Source organism: Struthio camelus, chromosome 1 (assembly GCF_040807025.1).
Source record: "Struthio camelus isolate bStrCam1 chromosome 1, bStrCam1.hap1, whole genome shotgun sequence".
Taxonomy (NCBI): Eukaryota; Metazoa; Chordata; class Aves; order Struthioniformes; family Struthionidae; genus Struthio; species Struthio camelus.
In genome coordinates this window covers 225,282,717-225,303,067 of record NC_090942.1, presented here as the reverse complement: position 1 = coordinate 225,303,067, position 20,351 = coordinate 225,282,717, and the positions used below count along the sequence as shown (strand labels likewise).

The 20,351-nt window shown below is 51.2% G+C and overlaps 1 protein-coding gene across 1 annotated transcript in view; it reads left to right on the top strand.

The window, feature by feature from the left end:
• The first annotated feature begins 8,788 nt into the window (after positions 1-8,788).
• DCHS1 (dachsous cadherin-related 1) overlaps positions 8,789-20,351 on the top strand; it is a 57,510-nt gene continuing 45,947 nt past the window's right edge. The window contains exons 1-2 of the mRNA XM_068931001.1: positions 8,789-8,909; positions 13,254-15,064. Of these exons, the coding sequence (XP_068787102.1) occupies positions 13,313-15,064 (1,752 nt within the window). The 5' untranslated portion in view covers positions 8,789-8,909; positions 13,254-13,312. The remainder of the gene's footprint in view (positions 8,910-13,253; positions 15,065-20,351) is intronic.

Sequence of the window (20,351 nt, the reverse complement as noted above, 5' to 3'; positions counted from 1 at the left end):
TTCTTCTGCCTCTTGTATGCCTCAAAATGTGTATATTCTTTTTAGATCTTTAAAAATCAGTAAGGTGATTCATAAGCCAAATTTTCTTTCTCCCTCTTTCCTTCAGCTAGGCCAGATATGGTCCCTAAGGGCTGTGTAAAGCAGAATCAGCCAGGTGGTTGTTCATAGCCTGATTCTGCTGTTGGAGGAGAAGGGCAGCTGTGATTCAGCCTAGAGGTCTGAGCATCTTTTTAAAGTAAATGATAGGCTTTTTGGACTGTGAATGATTTGGATACATTAGAATGCTTGAGTCTAATGGATGCAGTAGTAATTTTTGACTTTTATAATTAATTAAAACATGATAAGTTTATGATAAGTTTAGCATAAAGGTGCCTTGGTCTGTATCTGGGACTCATAAGCAATGCTACAATACAAATAACTAATATTCATAATATGAGAAAATTAAGATTGTGTAATGCATAAATTTCCACTAGATGGAGCTGTAGCATACCGGTTCATATGTATGTGTGTGTGCGTGTGTGTACGCACGGGTACAGGTATGCGCGTGTTTGTGTGTCTTCCTCTAGTTTAACTTCCTATGTCTATTTGTAGCAAGTATATTTGGTGCAGCTCAAATGTCATATGTGCATGTGGCATATTTAGCAAGGACTATTTTTGCCAATTTGGCTGATGGCATGTACAGGAGTGTATAGCATTTGTGTGGTATCCTGTTGCATACAGATGTGCACCAGTTGTGGATGATAAACTTCTCTTGTCTGTCCCTGACTTAAGGCAAGAGGAGGTTTGATCATCTGCATTTTTCTTTTTCTCCCCTTCCAAGGGGAATGACCAGATCTTACATGTTTGTTTCAGAACCTGCTTCTCTGTGACACACAAGAGCTTGAACCCAAGGTCCTGGAGACCTCAGGTGTAGATGAGTGATTCCTGGAGAGTAACCTCATCCCTGCAGACTCCTCCCGATTTCCTGCTGCTAGGCAGAAGAGTCCAATGGAGTTGACAGCGTGTGGGTGAGACTTGACTCTGCTGATCTCAGAGCCTTTCCTTCCTGAACAAACATTTTCCATTCTGAAATAATCACCTCACTATATATAGAAAGCACCAGCGACCTCCAAAGCAAAAGTCTTGTTCCTTAGGAAAGGATATTCCTCAAATTGTTTTCTTCCTTTTACAAAACACCAGTGAGCCCCTTGCCATCAGTTTTGTGTCTTCTGTCTGTGAAGAGTGTTGATCAAGGCGCATGTTCTGCTCACAACAAAATAATCCGGATTCCCCATGCTGCTCCTGTGCTCCCCACCCCCATGCCATGGATTTGAGACTATGTCTGTAATCACAATCCACAGTATTTCGGAAACCACCTCCCCATCTCACTTCCTCCCAGCTGATTTTCAAGGGAACAGAAGGAGACTTGTTTGCTACCAGGGAGGAAGTTCAGGCCTTAGTGAGCAGCTAAGAGGCACCTATGAGAACGAGGCGCTTTAGTCTGTATTCTCGCAGAGGCCGCTGCCAAGTGAGGTCACCCTGCTGCAGAAACGTGGATGAAGAGATTCCAGAAGAGGAGGATGGAAGAAGCCAGGACAGGAAGTAGAGCAGTCAGTAGCACGGTGCTCAGCTCAGTCAACTCCCCTCTCTGGAAATGTTGATTTCAGTTTCTCTTGGCTCACGGACTAAAATGTGTTAGATGGTTTCCTTCTTATTCCCTTTTCTCATCATAAAAATCATTCCATGGTTTGACACAGTTCAGCCATGTCTTTTGAGAGAATTTAATGGGAGCAAGCAGTACATAGTTTCAGAGGGCAGCTCAGAGGCTAGGACTGGGCCATACTGTCTGTGACTTTTCTGAGTCATATAGCTTAGAGAACCACAAGGAGAGACTCCACTTTCGAGTCCTGTATCTTTTGCTGAGCTAGCATATCTGTCTAGAAAGATGGACAATCTTGACTGCCAGGAATCCTTTATGAACTTATATTAGTTATTCTAGTGATTAATTCCTCTCTCTGTTGAACAGATGCTCTTTACTTTCAGTTTGTACAACGTCAGTTCCACTCTATTGCTCCTGTCCTGCCTTTGTTTGCTCGACTGCAACATAATATTTACAATTAAACATTTTCTCTCCTTACAGATCGTTAGAGATCAGCTAATTTTTTAATCATCTGAAGTTTTCCATGTTGAAATATGTTCTCTGCATCTTGACTCATTCTTATGACTCTTTTCTGACTGCTCTGAGTTTTGTACAGGCCTTATAAATATTGAACATTCGACTCATATCACTAAAGCTGCAGTAAAGTAATTTCCCTATTGTTCTATGTGCTTCTGTTCAGCCAGTCCTTACTTCCTTGTAGATTATTACAGATACTGAACAGCATTGGGCTATAAAGAGATCCGTGCAAGACCTCATTAGAAGAACTCCTGCTGGAGGAGGTTTTCTCATTTGCAGTTAACTATTTGATATAATATGAACCCAGAGTATACTGTTTAACGCTGCTTTGATCTGCATGTCATGAAGATGTGGGCAAAAACATTAAAGTGATCAGTTATGTCTACATATGCATTTATCAACCAAATTGCACTATCAACAGAACTAATACCAAGCAAACTGATTTTTTTGTTATCATTTCCAATAACCAAAGTCTCTCTGGCTCAGTGGTGCAACAGTTTTTGCAGACAATGGCACATCAGAAAGTATTTTGGCAGCATTACCTTGAGACACATTAGTTTTCCCAGCCTAAATGATCAAAATGTAATCTAAAAGTGGGTCACATTAAAGCATCCTGACTATAACTTAAACTCGTGCTTCTGGATTTGGAATGACATTCCCTATGTGTCTGCCACCATGACATGGTGAACGGACGGACATGTTTTTGATGCACTTTCCAACAAACAGAAAAATTGGGCCTACTTCTGCACTGGTTTATTCATGACAAGCAGTTCCTATACAATACAGCAAAACTATTATAGGAGTTGTTGCAGATTATCCCTGTTCATCCAGTTAGCAGGAATAATCAGCTGTACAGATATAGACTGAGAAACAACTGTATACACAGTAGTTCTCCAGAAAAGATATTGGGCTTATAGTGAACTGTAGGCTGAATGCAATCAACTGTGGGCATACTGTTGCAAAAACATCAAACAAGATGCTGTAAACAGGACTACATCTTGCAAGATGCATGAAGTAACATTTCTGGCTCTACTTTGCTGTGATAAGATCCTTAGCTGCAGTACTGCATCCAATCTTAGTGCCCTTCAAAAAACAGGGAAGAATCTGAGGAAGTCCAGAGGAGATGATTAGAGGCTGAGAAAATATATTATTGAAAAATTAAATGCTCTAGGGTAGTTCAGCTTAAAGAAGAGAAGAATGATGAGATATGATAACAGTCTTGGTTTGTAAAAGACAGTTGCAAAGAGAATAATCTATTTCCAGTGTTTGTGATGGGTAGGACAAGAAATAATGGACTTAAATTATAGCAAAGAAAATTTATCATTGAATAGATTGACTGGCAGGCTTATGAAGTCTCTGTTATGAAAGGGCTTTAAGAACTAGTTACAGTTAGGCACACATCTGCTGAGCATGACGGACTTCTGCGTTCAGCTGAACCCTCTCTGACATATGAGAATGAAGCAGTTTGACAACCCTAAATTTTTCTTCCTACTGTCTAAAATCTGTCTGTGCAATGCTGTTTACAAAGCACCTGTGAAGAATAATCACTATTGTCTCACTTGCAGTCTTTTCCTCCCATGCTCTTTGATGTATCTCCCCACTTGTCTTCACTTATTATTTTGTCTTCTGGGCATGAATTGTCTTGTTGCTGCACTTGAAGCCTTAACCTTTAGATCGTGCTATAACTTAAATAATACCAAATGAGCCATCTGAGAAGTCCTATGTTGAATTACAAGAGAGCTGCTAGTTGGAAATGCAAAGAGCTAGCAGAATTGAGGACAAGTTCAGGTGGACTGGGACAGATAAAACAATGAGCAGTGGGACTCAGAGCCTGCAAGATGCATGATATAAGTTCAAGACAAGGAGGTAGAATAGGGCTACATTTTAAGCCCAGTTATTTCACGAGTTTTTCTGTGCAAGGGAATTTCTCTAAAAGAGGAGGCAAAATTGACAACCAACTGCTCAGGGCCTTTAGGACTGGATAAAGCCCTGGAAAGTAGACTATGGGAATCATATCTAAGATACCATGAGAAAGATGGGAAACAAGGGAAGGTAATGGCTGGGCATCTTTGCTGCAAGCATCATACAGCATGTGTGATGCTGAGACCACTGCTCAAGCCAGCTGCTTCCAGAAGGACTGCCAAAGCTTCACCAAATTTCCAAGATTATGAATATTCTTGTAAACAAATTAACAGAAATCGTGAACTCTCCCTGCTGTATCCTAAAACTATCCATCACAGGCAGCCCAGGGATGGGGTGCTCCAGGCTGCTCATGACCATAACCTCTGGCATGGAAATGTAACAGGGAGCTGCAAGTACTTTATGTGGTAGGAGCTTTGCGTCCATCCAGCCAAGCAGGAGACACAGAAGAACTCACCTACTGTAAGGTCCAAAGCCAGCTAGCTGCATTACATCCTGCATCAGGATGCTAGCAGCATTTCCCTTTAACCAGGTGTTGAATATAGAGCTGCAAAGCTGAGGTACCAGCTCTGTTTGCCAGCTGGGATGACCTTGTGACTCTCTATATTTCATGGAATTTAAGGGCATTCCAAATGGCAGAGGCAGACTTGGGCTCTCACCTGAAAAAACTTATTCTTGTCTTAGGGACAGCTGCCCCCCCACCCCCCGCCCCCATCTCCTAGCAGGTGCCTGATTTATTTTATTTTTAACTTCCATTCTCAATGCAGGAAGCCTTTGCTTGCTGTGAACATCCGGGAATCAGGGCCTAAGCACATCCTAGAAGGATTTCCTGTTTGGGAGTTCTGAGCCAGACCCCATCCTGCAAGAGTAGGATGCTTCTGAACAACTGACTCAGTCCTACTGGGCTATCTGCCAGATTGCTCCTATCCAGTTCAGGAACAAGATGCCATCTAATAGGAAAGTGCTAAGCTGCCAGACCACTCCCCACCTGCTAGTGAAGAGGGTGGAAACATGCAAAGTTCAATCTGGGATGAAGATGTGCATGGCTCCAGGATCAGGGTCATTGCTGAAACGAGTTTGCCATGTGGCACCACCCCCTAACTTAGTTTGATCTCTGAAGTTACCCAAAGCACTCATTAATCCAAATAATGCACCTTCAAAGGTGCATTATCACCTTCAGAAATGAGTGCACCTTCAAATTTGACTCAAAAGGCATGAGAAAGCTGGGAGCCTTGCAGTCCTGTCCCCACTTTAACCACTACTGGTCACCTTCAGTCCGGGATAGTTGAATAACATATTGCCACTCCTTTTTCTGTGTCTTAGTTGCTCTTCCAGGACATAGCTAGACTTCCATTCTCTCATCTGGCCAACTTGAGAGATACTTGCATGTCAGAGCCATTGTCCAATATCTTTCTAAAAGGCCAAGTACATGTTATGGGTCTATTCTCCTTCCCTTGCCAAGGGGTTCCAAGAATATCTAGTAAATCAGATTTTACTCAGAGATCAAAAGCGATCAGCTAATTTCCATCCCTAACTACAGACAGTATTAGTGTACAAATTGCAGGTATGAGAGGTTTAATGATCTGGAGTTGTGCTATGGGGCTGAAGAATAATAAGTGTCACAGATACTGAAGAAAGGAAGACTGAAGTGAAGAATACGGGCGAATGCAGATTTCTTACAGTTGCATACAGGAGTATTTTACAGGAGTAATTCAGAGTAGATTTTAAAGGGAAGTAATAATTTGAAGACATGACAATAAATGGCAAATATGATAAAAGGCAACAAGTTTACCAAATCATGTCAGACTAATACACTAAAGAGCTTTCTTTTTAAGTGGTTTTTTTTTTTTTTTCGTGCAAGGAAAAGAGGTAGTGTATTTGGGAAGAGATTCTGAGAGAACATGCTCCACAAGCTCTCCAGGTACAGAGATGATGCTGACAAGCTGATAGTTCTTTGAGTTCCTCCTTACCTTTCTTAAAGGTGGGTGTAATGTTAGCCTTTTTCCAGTCATCAAAGACCTCTCCAATAGGTACAGTTTTTCATATATGATAGCTAGCAGCCTCACAATCACATCCGCTGGCTCTTTCAGGATCTTCAGTGCCATGGATTTGCTTAATGTAGCACAAGGTAAAAGTTAATGCATTTGCACCCAGACCAATAAAGACATTACCACAAATACCAAGGTATTAGAAACCAATGGATGGTATATACCAAGATCACTTTGTGGATCTCAGTATTAGCAATGTATAGCCAGAAGCTGGAAATGCCTTAGTTAGAAACCACAGAAAACAAAGAGGACCTGTGTGTGAGTTACATGTAAGATGATGCAACTATGAAAAAGCAAATGTCATCCCTCAGTATAGTGAGCAAGCGAAAGGAAGCCTTCCCTTAAGTGCTTTCCTGTAAGGCACAAATGGCACATCCTCAAAATACTGTGAGAATTTTGATCTCCTATGTTGAAGACAGATCAATTTAAATTAGAATACATAAATGTGGAAGAGCAACTAGAATAATAACAGCAGTGGCTAGCTGATCATGAGACGAGTAAGAGCATGTGGTATGCTTAATTTAGAAGAGAGGCCGAATGAAGAGCTTGCTGCTCTTTTTGAAAACATCTGGAAGGGAGTAAGATCTAAAAGAAAAACAATCTTAAAACAAAAATAAAGAGGAATAAACACATGATGGCTAAATCAAGACTGAAAATCTCCTTGTTAAAACTGAGGGGTTTTAGGACATCCAGAAGACCATAAAGACGGTTATTGGGAGTTGTCTCAAGACTCCCTTTAGCCCAGGGCCCATCTCCAACAGCAGCTACAACTGGATGCACCATATCGCCTAAGCACACCTCCAACCCAACCCAACCCAACCCAACCCTTTGTGACTTCCTGGGCTGGAGATGGTTCCTCTATATTCTGGAACTCTCAAAGGTTTTCTCTTCTGTAATCCAGGCACCCCTTGAGCTGATGTAAACTTTGAGCATCCGCAGCAGTCTATGGCAAGGAGTTCCTCGGATCCACCCCCCCCCCCCCCGCCATGTGATGAAGCACCTTCTTCTGTATGTTTTGAACTTGGCTTCTGTTCACCTCATCTGATGCCTCCCTTACTCTTATACTGGAAGAAGCAGTGAACAAAATCAGTCCCTGCTCACCCTCCACACACCACTCATGATTTCTTTGTCCTTTTTCACATTCCTGTGAAACTGTCTCCTTTCCAGAATGGAGACTCGATTTTCCTTGCTTTGAAGCTGATCTGGACCTTTGATCATCCTTGCTGCCCCCCTCTGAACCTTTTCCAGCTTTCCTGTAATCTTCTGGAGATAGGAGTAGAGGGAGAAATGGATTTGTTAGAACATAGAGCTTGGTGAGTTTATAAGAAGAGTTATAACATATGCTGTTCAGGGTCCAAAAGGATTTGATTTCCCCGGAGTACTTTTAAGTCAGTAAAAGTAATCCAGAGTTACTTTTTATTTCTGAATCCAACTCAGCCTCTGTGGTATTCAGGAAGGGGTTGAGACAAGCAAATCTTGGAGGGTTCCCTCTCTGTTAAACTGGTCTGTTGGTTGAAGCTCATGGGTTCTCTTTGAATTAATTGTTACTGATGGAGGGCACCTAGGCAACTTCCTGATGAAGCAGACCAAGCTGTGGCCTTCAGAATACATGATCATAGCAAAAGACTGTCACAGCCAGGAATCAATGACTGTGTCTCTACTGAGAAATAAAAGAGGGTCAAGGACTGATTATTGGCCCCTACACTGAATGGCCCCCAACAGACACACCAAAACTGCTGTGGTCTGGCTCCTCTGGTATAGAGCGTTTGGAGAAAATCAGCTGGCCAAGCTCAGCCAGGGAGCCAGCCACTAATGCAGCAGTCTAGACAGCCATGGGCCAATGTCTGATACTCTTGTCCTGTTTTGTTTCCTAGTATACATTGGTGGGCCCCAATCACTTGCATGGCTGGCACTGCAGATGAGTACCTTCCAGCCCAGGCAGCAGAAGCCCTGATGTGAATCAAGGCATTGGCAGGTCACAGGAGCTTGAACCCTGGGCTCTGCACTTGAGAGAGGAGCTCTGGCAGAGAGCAGAGTGGGCTGTGCCTCTGCAACCACATCTCCGCACCCCTCCAATGCTACCCCAGACCTCCCTCCATCTCCTCCTGCCCAGCCCTCTCCTTGCCCGGTCCCGTCCCACCAACACCCTGCCCCTTGCTCCTGTCTCTCCCTTCTCTCTTCCCCCGCGCTCCTGGCGCCCACTGTCTCCTCCCCATCCCTTTCTACCCCGGCCCAGCCCTTCCCCCCGCTTCCCCAGCCCTCTCCCCGCCGCTGCTCCCTGGCCCCTTCGTGCCCCGCGCCTCGCCGCGCGGTCCACCGCCCCGGACCCACACTCGGACTCGGACCCCAGCCCGGGGCCGCCCCGGGGCCGCGCTCCGACGGCGCGCTCCGGTGGCGGGGCGGGGATGGGGGCGGCGGGGGGAGCGGGGGGCTGAGGGCGGCGCTGGGTCGGGTTTCAGCAGGAGCCTCCGCGCCGAGCCAGCGCCGACCCGCCGCCGAGCACTCCGCGGGGCGGCCGCGGCACCGGGGCGGCCGCGGCACCGGGGCGGCCGCGGCATTGGGGGGCCGCGGCACCGGGAAGCCGGGACACCGGGGCGGCCGCGGCACCGGAGGTCACCAGAGGCCGCCGGGGTACCGGAGCGCCCAGGGCTACCGGAGCGGCTGCGGCACCGGAGCGCCGGGATACCGGAGCACTGGGGTGCCGGAGCGGCTGCGGGCGGCTGCGGGACATCTCGTCGGGGCCGGATCCTGCGGGTTTTGAGCGCCGCCGGCGCGGGACGCACGGTGTAAGTGCCAGCGCCGGGGACCGGCCCGCTCCCGCTGCCCCGCCACTCCCGCCCGGTGCCCCGCACGGCCGCACGGCGGGCCGGGCCGGGCCGAGCCCGAGCCCGGGCCCGGGCGCTTTGTTCTGCCTCCGCTGCGCAGACAATGGGCCGGGGGGGGGGGCACGCCCGCGGCGGCGCAGCACTACGGACCCGCGGCCCGACCGGCCTCGCCCGCGGCAGGAGCTGGGACCGGGTGAGCGGGACGGTGCGGGCGCGGGACCCTCTCCGGGGGTGCCGCCGCCAGGGCAGAGCCGCCGCCGAGGGAGCGGTGCTCAGCGGGGCCGTAGAGGCGGCAGGCGGGGGTTGCGGGCCCGAGTGGAGCTCGGTGGGGGCTGGCACTGCTCCGGCAGGGGGCCGGGGCTGTGCGGGGCCCGCGGGAGGGCCCGGGGGCAGAGCTGTGCACAGGGTGAGGGAGCATCGACGTCCAGGGGGCCCCGACGTCTGCGGAGCCCTGAGGGACAGGGAGTTCCAAGAGCCGGAGTTCTCCAACTGCTGGGGTGTCTGGATGGCTGAGGAGCTCCAAAAGACAGGGTGCCTGGAGGCCCGGAGGGGCCTGATGGCCAGGGAGTCCCAACAGCCTGGAGTCCTGAGGGACAGGGAGCCCTGACAGACAGGGAGCAGGGCCACCTCTGTGATGGGCATCCAGCGTGGCAGCAGTTGGCTCTGCACTGAGGTGCTTGTGGGCCAGTACTCTGGGAGCTAGATAATGAATTAAGAGCTTTTATTAGTGCTTCTTTTGTGGGGGAAGTATTTTCAGAGACAGGGCAGCCTGCAGGAAGCCCTGGTGTGGCACAGAAATGGGATGCAGTGGAGCTTGACCATGTCGCCATGAAAGGATGGCTTTCGCTGCTCAGGGCTGATATTGGAGGGAAATGAGACTGTGTGGCTAGGCTAGGAGGGAGCAGAAGGGGATGTGATTTTGGTGCTGGTCCTGGAGAGCCAGGCAGGTGATAGTAGGAGGACCAGGAGGCAGGGAGATGATTGTAGGTCTGGGCAGACTGAGTAGAGGTTGACAGTGAGTGATAGAGCTGCACTGAGGGCAGGACTGGGCTGCGTCTGGCTCTGAGGGCAGACAATCTGAAACTCTTGAGAAAGAGGAAATCTCTGTGAATGTAGAAGAGAAGAGCATATTCCAGGACAGTAACTGCTGCTCAACAAAGTTGAAATGGGCTTCTGCATTCTTCCTGACCTGGACTGGAGTCTCAAAAACATCATTACATGAGTCATGGCCTCTCACGTGAGGCTCTGGGTATGGCATCAGCGGCAACTGTAGCTTTGGTGAAGCTTTTGTGTAGCAAGGACTCTGACATCTGGCTGTGGCATGCACAGTCAGTGCCATCTTTCCAGCTTCTCTGTTGGGGCCAGTGTGGGCCTGCTTCCCCTTCCTCATGGCAGACATGAAATGGGAGGTTGGGAGGTGCCATTGCCAGGCAGGCATGGAGGCATGCAGTGGTCCTTCCATAATTCCTTATCTTATTTACTAAATGTGATTTCTCTCCTAATCATAGGCCTGGCTCTCCTGGAGCCCTAGCATATCAGCCCCAGGCTAGGAGACACTTCTGTGTGTGTCAGGCCACTCCATTTTATCCACCTTTCCTATCAACCTCCTTGCTGTGGCTCTGGACCCCAACCTCATCTCCAGTCAGATTCTCATGCTAACAATTTTCTGCAGAGGCTTCTGCTGCCATTTGTTACTAGGAAACTCAGTGCCCAGTGGTGGGAGGGACAGAGAGGGAGCAGGGCAGTCTGTCTCACATTACACGGGCTGGGCCTGGACCAGCCGCGCCAGCCCCTAGCACTGAGCTATCTGCTAATTGGAAGCAGCTGTTCGGATTTGGTGACTCTGCATCTACTGAGGTCACTGCTGTCTTCCCTGCCGACTCAAGCCCGCAAAGCTCATAGGAACAGAGGGCTGCTAGCACCATGGATGGCCTTCTGTCCATCCTGGACGGGCGCAATCTGGCAGTCTGGCAGTCAAATCTCTTACCCATGAGGTAGCTAGGCTCTGAACCTACCCACTTGCAGCCAGGGAGGATGGAAAGGGAGAAGTTTATGCAGACTTACCACCAGTTCCCCAGCCCAAAGGGAATGTTCCCCAGTGTCTGTTCCCCAGTTGCTCCAGTGGTCTCAGCTGCTCTTCATGCTCCCCAGATTCACTTTACCAACTTTTTTTTCTTCCCATAAGCAGCCCACAACACCCTACTGCACTGCCTTCAGCTTCCCAAAAAGCTCACCACTAATCAAACAATTTTTTTTTCTCATATCTATGCGCTGATCTGTGGCAAGCACTACCCAAGACCTTTCAGCTTCGTGTTGTCCCCTGAGCCATTGAGACTGCCACAGGAAGTCTTGTTCCTTTACTGTTTTTTGGATCCTCCTTTTCCTTTTGACTGCACTCCTTTCCCTGGGTTTTGGTCTACTCACCTGGCAAGGCTTAAAACCCTCTGCACTGTATCTTCCTGTACCTGAGCAGGTGGATCACAGTTAGGATGGTTTTCATCACAGAAACAGACTTGAACCCCACTTCCCCAGCACTGCATGCTTTTGTGGAAGTTGAACTAAGTACAGTAGAGAGAGAGAGTGGAGAGCGGGGCCTGTCCAGGACCACTGAGTTAGTGCAAATCCCCAGCTAGCAGCCCACAGAGATATGAATATCTTCTTTTGACTTCTGCTCCTGAGAGATAATGAGGATTCAGGTGTGCTAGCTAGGTGTAGGAACAGTGTGTGGATTTACATACCTTAGACCTCAGGCACTGGCTGTGTACATGTTTCTAGTTTCTATAGCTCACTGAAGTAAATAAACATTTCTTTACATGTAGGAAATGCTTCTTTAGGATTGTTCTTCCTGTCACTAACCTGGGATTTCCACTGGCAAATGTCCACCCTAAACAGCTGTTCTGAGTGGGAAGCAGGACCCAGAAATAATCATTCTGTGCTCTCTGGAAAGAGTTAATACTGCTGTAGGCCTCTTTAGACCAAGGGCTGCCATTCTTAGTCCCCAAACTAGGCAATGGAAGCCACCTCCAACCCCCAAGACAAGGAGGTTCCTGCCATCCCATGTTTGACATGAACGGCTCCTGAGTGTGGTTATGGGACCAGCAGCAAATGCTTTCAAGAGAGTCCAAGTGTGAGCTCATGCTGCCGCCATCCCTGCAGACCACTAAGCCTCGTTTACCGGGGGCTGAAAGCAGCGCTGGGACTGGTGTGCTTTGCAAGCTCCTTGGCTGCTGACTTGCTCTGGCTACTCATGGGGAGGGCGAGCAGAGCCCTGGGGGCTGGCAGCTTTTGGGCCCTGGGAGAGTGTCCAGCGTGTCCAGTGGTGGTGTTGCTGCAGGGAGCTGCTCCTCCCTGCTCGTCCCTCCCCCACTGCTGCAGTGAAAAGAAGCTACGGCAGGGGGAAATGGAGTGAAGGAGCCAGAATGAGCAAGGAGCAGTGAGAAGGAGACAAAGGAGGAGAGTGAGCAGTGGAGGGTGTGGGACCAGGAAGGAGCCAGAGCAGCTGGCAGTTCAGAGTGAGTTGCTGCGTTCCTGCTGTACTGCCACCACCCTCCATGGTACCGCTTGGGGCATCCACAGATCTCTGTGCCAGGCCGAACAATGAGCCCTAGGAGGATGGGATTTTAGCCTGGGCATTCCCAACTGTGGGTACATCTTTGGCAACAGAGCCATTATGATTTATGGGCCGCTGGATGGAAGCCTGCTCTAGTTCTGCTGCCCCCTCCCAGGAACACTAGATTTGCACTTCATGTTTTTGGCAGCTAAATCCCTGTGGTCCTGAAAGGCATGCTACTGGGGGGTTTCAATGGGTGTCACTTGTTGGGCTCTCTCCCAGTCTGAGACCATTTTTTTTTCAGGGTGGAGAGGTGCTAGGCTACTACTTGTTCAAAGATCTCTGCAGTCTTGCAGACAGCCGCTCTCAGCCTTGCAGGAAACATTCATCTATTAGAGCCATGGGAAGCCTCTGCTCTAGGGCAGCTGGCTCCAGTGCTGCCAGCAGTGGTTAAAATGTGAGGGCTGGTGGTTAAGAAGAACGCTTGGCCTATGTGAGTAGTGTATCAGCCAGTAATCTCAGCACACTGTTTTAGGTGTGCGCTGCTCATCCTACTTTAGGTGCTGTCCCAGGCCTTCCTTACGGGCACACTCTGCTCTAACTCCCTTTCACCTTGGGTCCTTGTGAGGGATAGGTGATGCAGTGCAATCAAGCAACGGGTACCTGGCAGGCCTTCCATCCCCATGTGTTTTTTTTTCTGTCCTTCCTTTGCTGCTCCCTTTTAACCAGCCTCCTCTGATCTGCATTCCTTGCAGGATTAAAGAACACACTGCAAAGGAGACTGAGCCACCCGCTGTTCTGCAAGTCACTAGCAATGCAGCAGATGAAGGGATCAGCCATGCTTCTGCTGGAGCTGCTAATTCTCGGGGGCCTGAGAACAGGGAAGGGCTCTGCTGTCCTGGGCACCTTGGATCTACAAATAGACGAGGAGCAGCCAGCCGGCACCATCATTGGGGACATCAGTGCTGGCCTACCTCCTGGCACCAGCGCCTACATGTATTTTATCTCAGCACAGGAGGGCAGTGGTGTTACCACTGACTTGGGGATAGATGAGAACACAGGTATCATCAAAACAGCCCGTGTCCTGGACCGAGAAACCCGAGACCGATACAGCTTCATTGCTGTTACCCCAGAGGGCATCACGGTAGAAGTGAACATCCAAGTTAATGACATCAATGACCATGCCCCAGCCTTTCCCAAGCAACACAGCACTTTCCAGATCCCAGAGCATACACCTATAGGCAGTAGGTTCCCCTTGGACCCAGCCTTCGATGCTGACAGTGGCCTGCTCAATACCCAAGGCTACGTGATTAAAGGAGAGAACGTAGGGCAGGCCTTCCGCCTGGAAACACGCCGAGGACCCAATGGGGTCCTGTACTTGGACCTGGTGGTCAGCAACATCTTGGATCGGGAGAACCGTTCATCGTACTCCCTACTGCTCGAAGCCTATGATGGTGGCTCTCCTCCCCGGAGCACCCAGATGACACTGGATGTGTCTATCCAGGACATCAATGACAATGCCCCTACCTTCAACCAGAGCCGCTATCACACTCTCATCTCGGAGAATCTGAAGCCCGGCAGCAGCATCCTGCAGGTCTTTGCCTCTGATGCAGATGAAGGTGACAACGGGGACGTGGTTTATGAGATCAACCGGCGGCAGAGTGATCCTGACCAGTACTTCACCATCGACTCCCGGACCGGAGTCATCAAGCTCAACAAGGGTCTGGATTACGAAGTAAGGAAGGTGCATGAGCTGGTGGTGCAGGCACGGGATAAGGCTGTCCATCCTGAGGTTACCACTGCCTTTGTCACCATTCATGTGCGTGACTACAATGACAACCAGCCTACCATGACCATCATCTTCCTGAGCGAAGATGGCTCCCCTCAGATCTCTGAGGGAGCCCAACCAGGCCAGTATGTGGCACGCATCTCTGTTTCAGACCCAGACTATGGCGAGTACTCCAATGTCAATGTCACCCTGGAGGGAGGGGATGGCAAGTTTGCCCTCACTACCAAGGACAACATCATCTACCTGATCTGTGTAGACCAGCTTCTGGATCGGGAAGAAAGAGACTCCTATGATTTGCGGGTGACAGCCACTGACTCAGGAACACCCCCACTCCGGGCAGAATCAGCCTTTGTGCTGCAAGTGATGGATATCAATGACAATCCTCCACTCTTTGACCAGCAGGAATACAAACAGAGCATCCCCGAGGTTGTGTATCCAGGCAGCTTTGTCCTGCAGGTGACAGCTCGTGACAAGGACCAGGGTCCCAATGGGGAAGTGCATTACAGTATCGTGCATGGCCGTGACACCCACTCCAGCTGGTTTGCCATTGACCCAGCCACAGGTATCATCACCACTGCTGCCCCACTGGATTATGAGAAGGATCCTCAGCCCCAGCTGACAGTGCTGGCCATGGATAGGGGAAGCCCTGCCCTCTCTTCCTCAGCTGTGGTGCGTGTGGCACTGCAGGATGTCAATGACAATGAGCCAGTGTTCAAGAGTAACTTCTACAATGTGTCCCTGAAGGAGAACACCCCTGTTGGGACCTGCTTCTTACAGGTGGGTACAACTGCCAGATGAGCTCAGGGAGGGCTATGCTGTGGGAGTGTTGGGGTAGGGAAGCTGCCACTGAAGGACATGTTTAGGGTGCGGTTGCCAGGGCTTAGCTGGGCAATGACTGCAGCAGGAATGCCAGAATAGAGCTCCCCCCTTCCCAGTCAGTGCAAATGGGAGATGGGGCAGAGCACTGTTGCCCACTCTTTGCATGTGAGCACCAGCACATGGTGGTGAGCACTGGGTGATATTAAGTATCTGAAGTGGGGGGTGGGGGGGTGTCAAGAGGATGAGGCCAGTCTCTTCTCCGTGGTGCCCAGCAACAGGACAAGAGGCAATGGGCACAAACTGTACCACAGGAAGTTCCATCTGAACCTGAGAAAAAACTTCTTTCCTGTGAGGGTGATTGGAACAGGTTGCCCAGAGAGGTGTGGAGTCTCCTTCTCTGGAGATATTCAAAACCCGTCTGGATGTGATCCTGGGCAATATGCTCTAGGTGACCCTGCTTGAGCAGGGAGGTTGGACTAGCTGATCTCCAGAGGTCCCTTCCAACCTAAACCATTCTGTGATTCTGTGATATCAATGCTACTACAGGCTCACCTCAAGGCACACCTCCTTTGTGCCAAGCAGTGTGTTGACCTCAGCTGAGACTGGGGTCCACTGTGCTAGGCATTGCTCGCACAAGTGCGGAGCTGCCTTGCAGGCCAGGATACTAGAAATGAGGCTCAAGTGAACAGAGTTGGATTACTAGGCAGTAACTGCTAGCCAGGCTGCTAACTTCTCCCCCTCCCTGTAAGATCATTAGCTTAAGTTCATCAGTGTTTGTAAGGCTGGTTATAAGGTAGGAACATTAGCATTAATTATGCATGATTGGTATTGTTATATTACCTTGGCAGCAGCAGTTTTGCGATATTATGTGCTGCATGAGCCTTCACACAGTGAGAGAGAATAGGTGAGGCCTGGAGAGGTGCTGCCCCTCTGGCAGGCTCGGTGGACCTCCCAGCTGTGCCAGGAATGCTACGTGTGGTGTACTTCATTTGCTTTTGCTCAGCCATAGCATGAGCGCTGGTTGCTGCAGACAGGTGCTGCAGCCTGTCCGAGACTGACTGAGGAGATGTGGCACATGGGGCTGGCAGCGGGACAGTGGCATGGAAGCAGAGTAGGGCACTGCCAACCAAGGCAGTGTTCAGCACGTTGGCCAGGGCAAGCACCTGTGAAGCTGGGGCAAATCTTTGCTGGAGTCATAGGGCGCTAGGCTGGTCGGCCAGGGCTGTGGGGGACTGAGGGGGCAGGTGATGAGCGGTGGCCATGGGGCCAGGAGGAGGGAGTGGGGAAAGAGGAGCTCTGAGGCCTGTGAGATGGGGCAGAAGGAGCCCCTGCCCCATGGGCCCAGCAGCCAGGCCAGGGGAAGGGGCCCCCAAATGGGCTGGGAGGAGAAAGTGGAGGAGAGGAGAAGAGTTGGTTGATGAATGTGCTGCTGGGGCACTGCTGGGCTGTGGGGTTGTGAGGTGGGAAGCATGGGGAAGGGCAGGTATGCAGTGGGTGAGTGTGGGGAGATGGAGGGTGTGGGATGGATGAATGCAGAGGTTGGGGGAGGAATGAGGGTGTGGGGCAAGCAAATGCAGGGGATGAGGGAATGGGGGTGTGGAGGGGTGAATGCAGGGGATGGGGGGAATGGGGGTGTGGAGTGGGTGAATGCAGAGGATGGGGGAAATGGGGGTGTGGGGTGGGTGAATGCAGGGGATGGGGGAAATGGGGGTGTGGGGTGGGTGAATGCAGGGGATGGAGGGTGCGTGTTGGGGGAATGCAGGGAATGGGGGTGGAGGGTGTGGGGGGAAAAAGGCAGGTGTACAACAGGAAAGGGGTGTGGAGCAGGGGCAAGTTTCGGGTGGGGCAGATATGTGATGGGGTAGGGTGGGTCAGAGTGGGAGACAGGGAGGAAGATTTGGGTGAGGGAAGGGCACATCTGCACAGGGCAACACTCCCAGTCTCCCAGATGGATGCGTACTGGTTTGAGGACAGGGACAACGCCGGGGCTGGGGACAGAGCTGGGGATGGCGTCGGGGACAGGATTAGGGTGGAGGAGCCGTGTGCCCCAGGTGAGCACGAGGCCCAGGCGTTGGTGGGGCCATCTCAGCTTCAGAGCCCCCGAAGGGAGGCCTCTCTCTCACTCTCCATGCCTTCCTGTTCGGTGCCGTTTGCTGTGTGGGGAGGCGTTCTGGAAATGCAATCGGAGATGGCGGCTCAGCTCCTGGCTGCGGAGCGGTGGGGACAGGCGGGAGGGAGCGCAGGGACCTGCAGAGGGGCCGGGGCACTGTGGGGGCTGCGGGGATGGTGCGGAGAGGCAGGGCCGGCGCATGGCTGAGTGGCCGCGTGGAGGGCCGGTGCAGTGCAGGGGGCCAGCCCCGGCTCCGCGCCGCGCAGGGGGAGGCACTGGCTGAGCGGCCTGCAGCGGCTGAACGTTTGGCCGGATTTCGATGGTCTTGGCTCAGCCCTCATGTTTCATTTGGAAACGGCGCGTCTGGGCTGAGCGCAGGTAACTCCCGCGTGGCCTCGGCACAAAGCAAACAGCTCACACATCTGCTGCTGCTTCCTCTGAGCCGGGAAACGTGAGAGGATGGGAAAGGAGGCAGGCCAGGCTGCCGGCTCGGCACTGAGCTGCCGCAGGAGCAAGCCAGGCCAAGGAGTTGGGTAGAGCTGGGGCAGGGAGCTGGCCACCCCTCAGGACCTCTGGCTGCAGTTTCCCTCTTGCCCCAAACGAGGGCTTAGGAGATGCTGGGGTGCCTGGTGGCCACCAGCCAGCACCACGTCCTGGGGTTCACCCGTGTCAGATGTGCTGCCCCCATGCCCCGTGTGTGTGTACTTATGCCTGCCTGACCCAGTCTGTCTGTGGCTTCCAGGCATCAGAACACATCCTGCCTTGGGAGGTCAAGCACTGGATTTGGGCCAGATCCCCATATTGCTCACGAGAGCCCAGGCCATGGGCAGCACTGCCAGCACGACATGCAGGAGACAGGGCAGCCTCCGAGCTCACAGAATGAGTTTGATACTTCATCAGACTACTGTGTTTCTAAGCAACAAACCTTGAGAGGGCCAGGTCTGTTTTCCGATGACGACATCTGCTATGGGCAGGACAGAAAGATGGGGGAATTGGGGAGCCCATGTGAGTGACTGGGGGGACTTGAAGCATGGCTGCAAGTCTCCCACTCCCTCCTGTCCCCTCTGCCAGATTGGTCTTTTGTGTATATGAACAGAGCTGAGCAGAGCAGGTTGCTGGCCAGAGCCCCTGAGCACTATAAGGAAAAAAAATCTCTTAACATCTTTATTTTTTACTTGTGTTTATCATGGGCCAGGTCCCACAGTAGCAGATTCTGAACAAGCACAAAGCAGAGAAAATAGCAAACTCACAGTTCAAGAGGGGAACACCAGCAGAGAAGGAGCTGAAGTGGACACCACATCAGCAGAAAGCAGAGCAAGGGATAGTTGCTAGTTGGTTGTTTCCTCACTCTTTGTTTCTCTTTGTGGCCGTGGGTTGATGATGTAGAAGCTTTAGGGCTCCTTGTACCACGTTCAAATGCTATGGTTACATGATGTGAAGCACAGTTCTAGTATAAATTCACCCTGCTGGCTCAGATTTGTTTTAAACATTATATTGGATTGATTTTGTACCAGAAAGCGGTGTGCATGGTCAGATATTGTCTTTCTGGGGCTTTCTAACTTTTCAAACTAAATTGAGTATTGTCTGGCCTCTGGCAGCCAGCATAAAGCATGGCGCTGTGTAAACTCCATATTGTCAGAACTGGCAGATTTGACAGAAATGTGAATGTGATGAGATGGTATTGGTTCTTACATAGCGCCAATATTAATGATCTTGGAACCAGGGCTTCTATATCTGCATTGCACCCATACACATAAACATAATTGCTGGGGAAGAAGAACATCAGCAATCAAAAACTGACCAGGAACATGCCAAATGTATATCCTTATCTTGCAATTTTGAGGGCAAATCTCGTGAGTTTTGAAGTTTGAGTACTGATTTGTGATTCTGTGGGGCTGGCTGTGCTGCATGCACCTTACCTGAGCAGCCTCTTGGGCGGTGCACCGCATAGCGAAGCGCTCTAGACAAGACTAGGCCACGCATACTGTAGCACCGCAAGAGAGTCGTGAGGGGATAATCCTGATGCATGGGGTGGTGCAACTGGAGGGGGCAGCTGTGAGAGGACATGAGGAGTAGCTATGCATGGAGACTGCAACAGCAAGAGGAACAATAATGCTCACTGGCTTTGCAGCTGAAGAGAGTGGCTGGAGGTGGGGAGGGCATTGCTACATGCATTTGTTTTCTTGGGACAAGGGATTTAGCATTAACCTATTTTCAGACCTTTATACAACATAAAACAGGCCTCCCCCTCCTCAGAAATGAGAAGAAAAGCTTCCCAAGACAGGATGAGGAGATGCCTGTGAGCTTGCTGGAAGGGAGGGAGTGCATCATGCTTCAGGGAGGGCAGGCTGTAATGCGGGGGAGCCTGGGGGTACGTGGGGAGCAGGGACATGGGGGAGATGCTGGTACATGGGGAGATTGTGGGGGAGGTGAGTGCTGCTGTTACCGCCAGAAGAGCTGCATTTGTTCCAAATTCCTGTGAAAGTTATTTCCTCGCGCTGCCAGCAGCCTCCTCCTGGGCTTGGCACAGCAGCCAGCGCCATGATTAATTCAAGTAGCATTTCCCCTGGAGCTGCAGCAGCTTTTCCACTGCAGCCGAGAGGCCCCAGCCCCTCGCGCTCCTCTCCCCCCATGCTCTGCTCCTCCCCCAGCCCCAGCCCCCTTGCACTCTCCCTCCTTCCTCTGTGCTGAGCCCCAGCCCCCTCACAGCTGCCCCTCTTCCCGCACCTCTCCTTCGTGTCCCATGCCCCTGATAACGACCCTTCCTCCTCCAAAGCCTTGCTCACACCCTCACTCCTCCCGGCCCCCCTGCCCCACACCTGAGTGCACTGCCTCCCAAAGTGCCAGTCCCTCGCCCCTCTCCTCCCCGAGCCCCAGCTTGCCAGCGGGCTCCCCCTCCCCTTCCCTCAGTTTCTGCTCCCTCTTCTTCTCTTCATACCCCTTGGCTCCTGCTGGTTGCTGTCCTCTGCCCCCAGAGACCCTCGCCATTTTGCCCCCGGGACAGCTCTTGCTGGCGGTGCTCTCCCTTGCCTGCCCCTGGAGGCACTCCAGCCTCTCCCTGCTCCCCATCCCTGCCTGGTGTTCCCTGGTGGCCCTGCCTGGCCCCCCCATCTCCAGATGCCCTGAGCCCCCAGC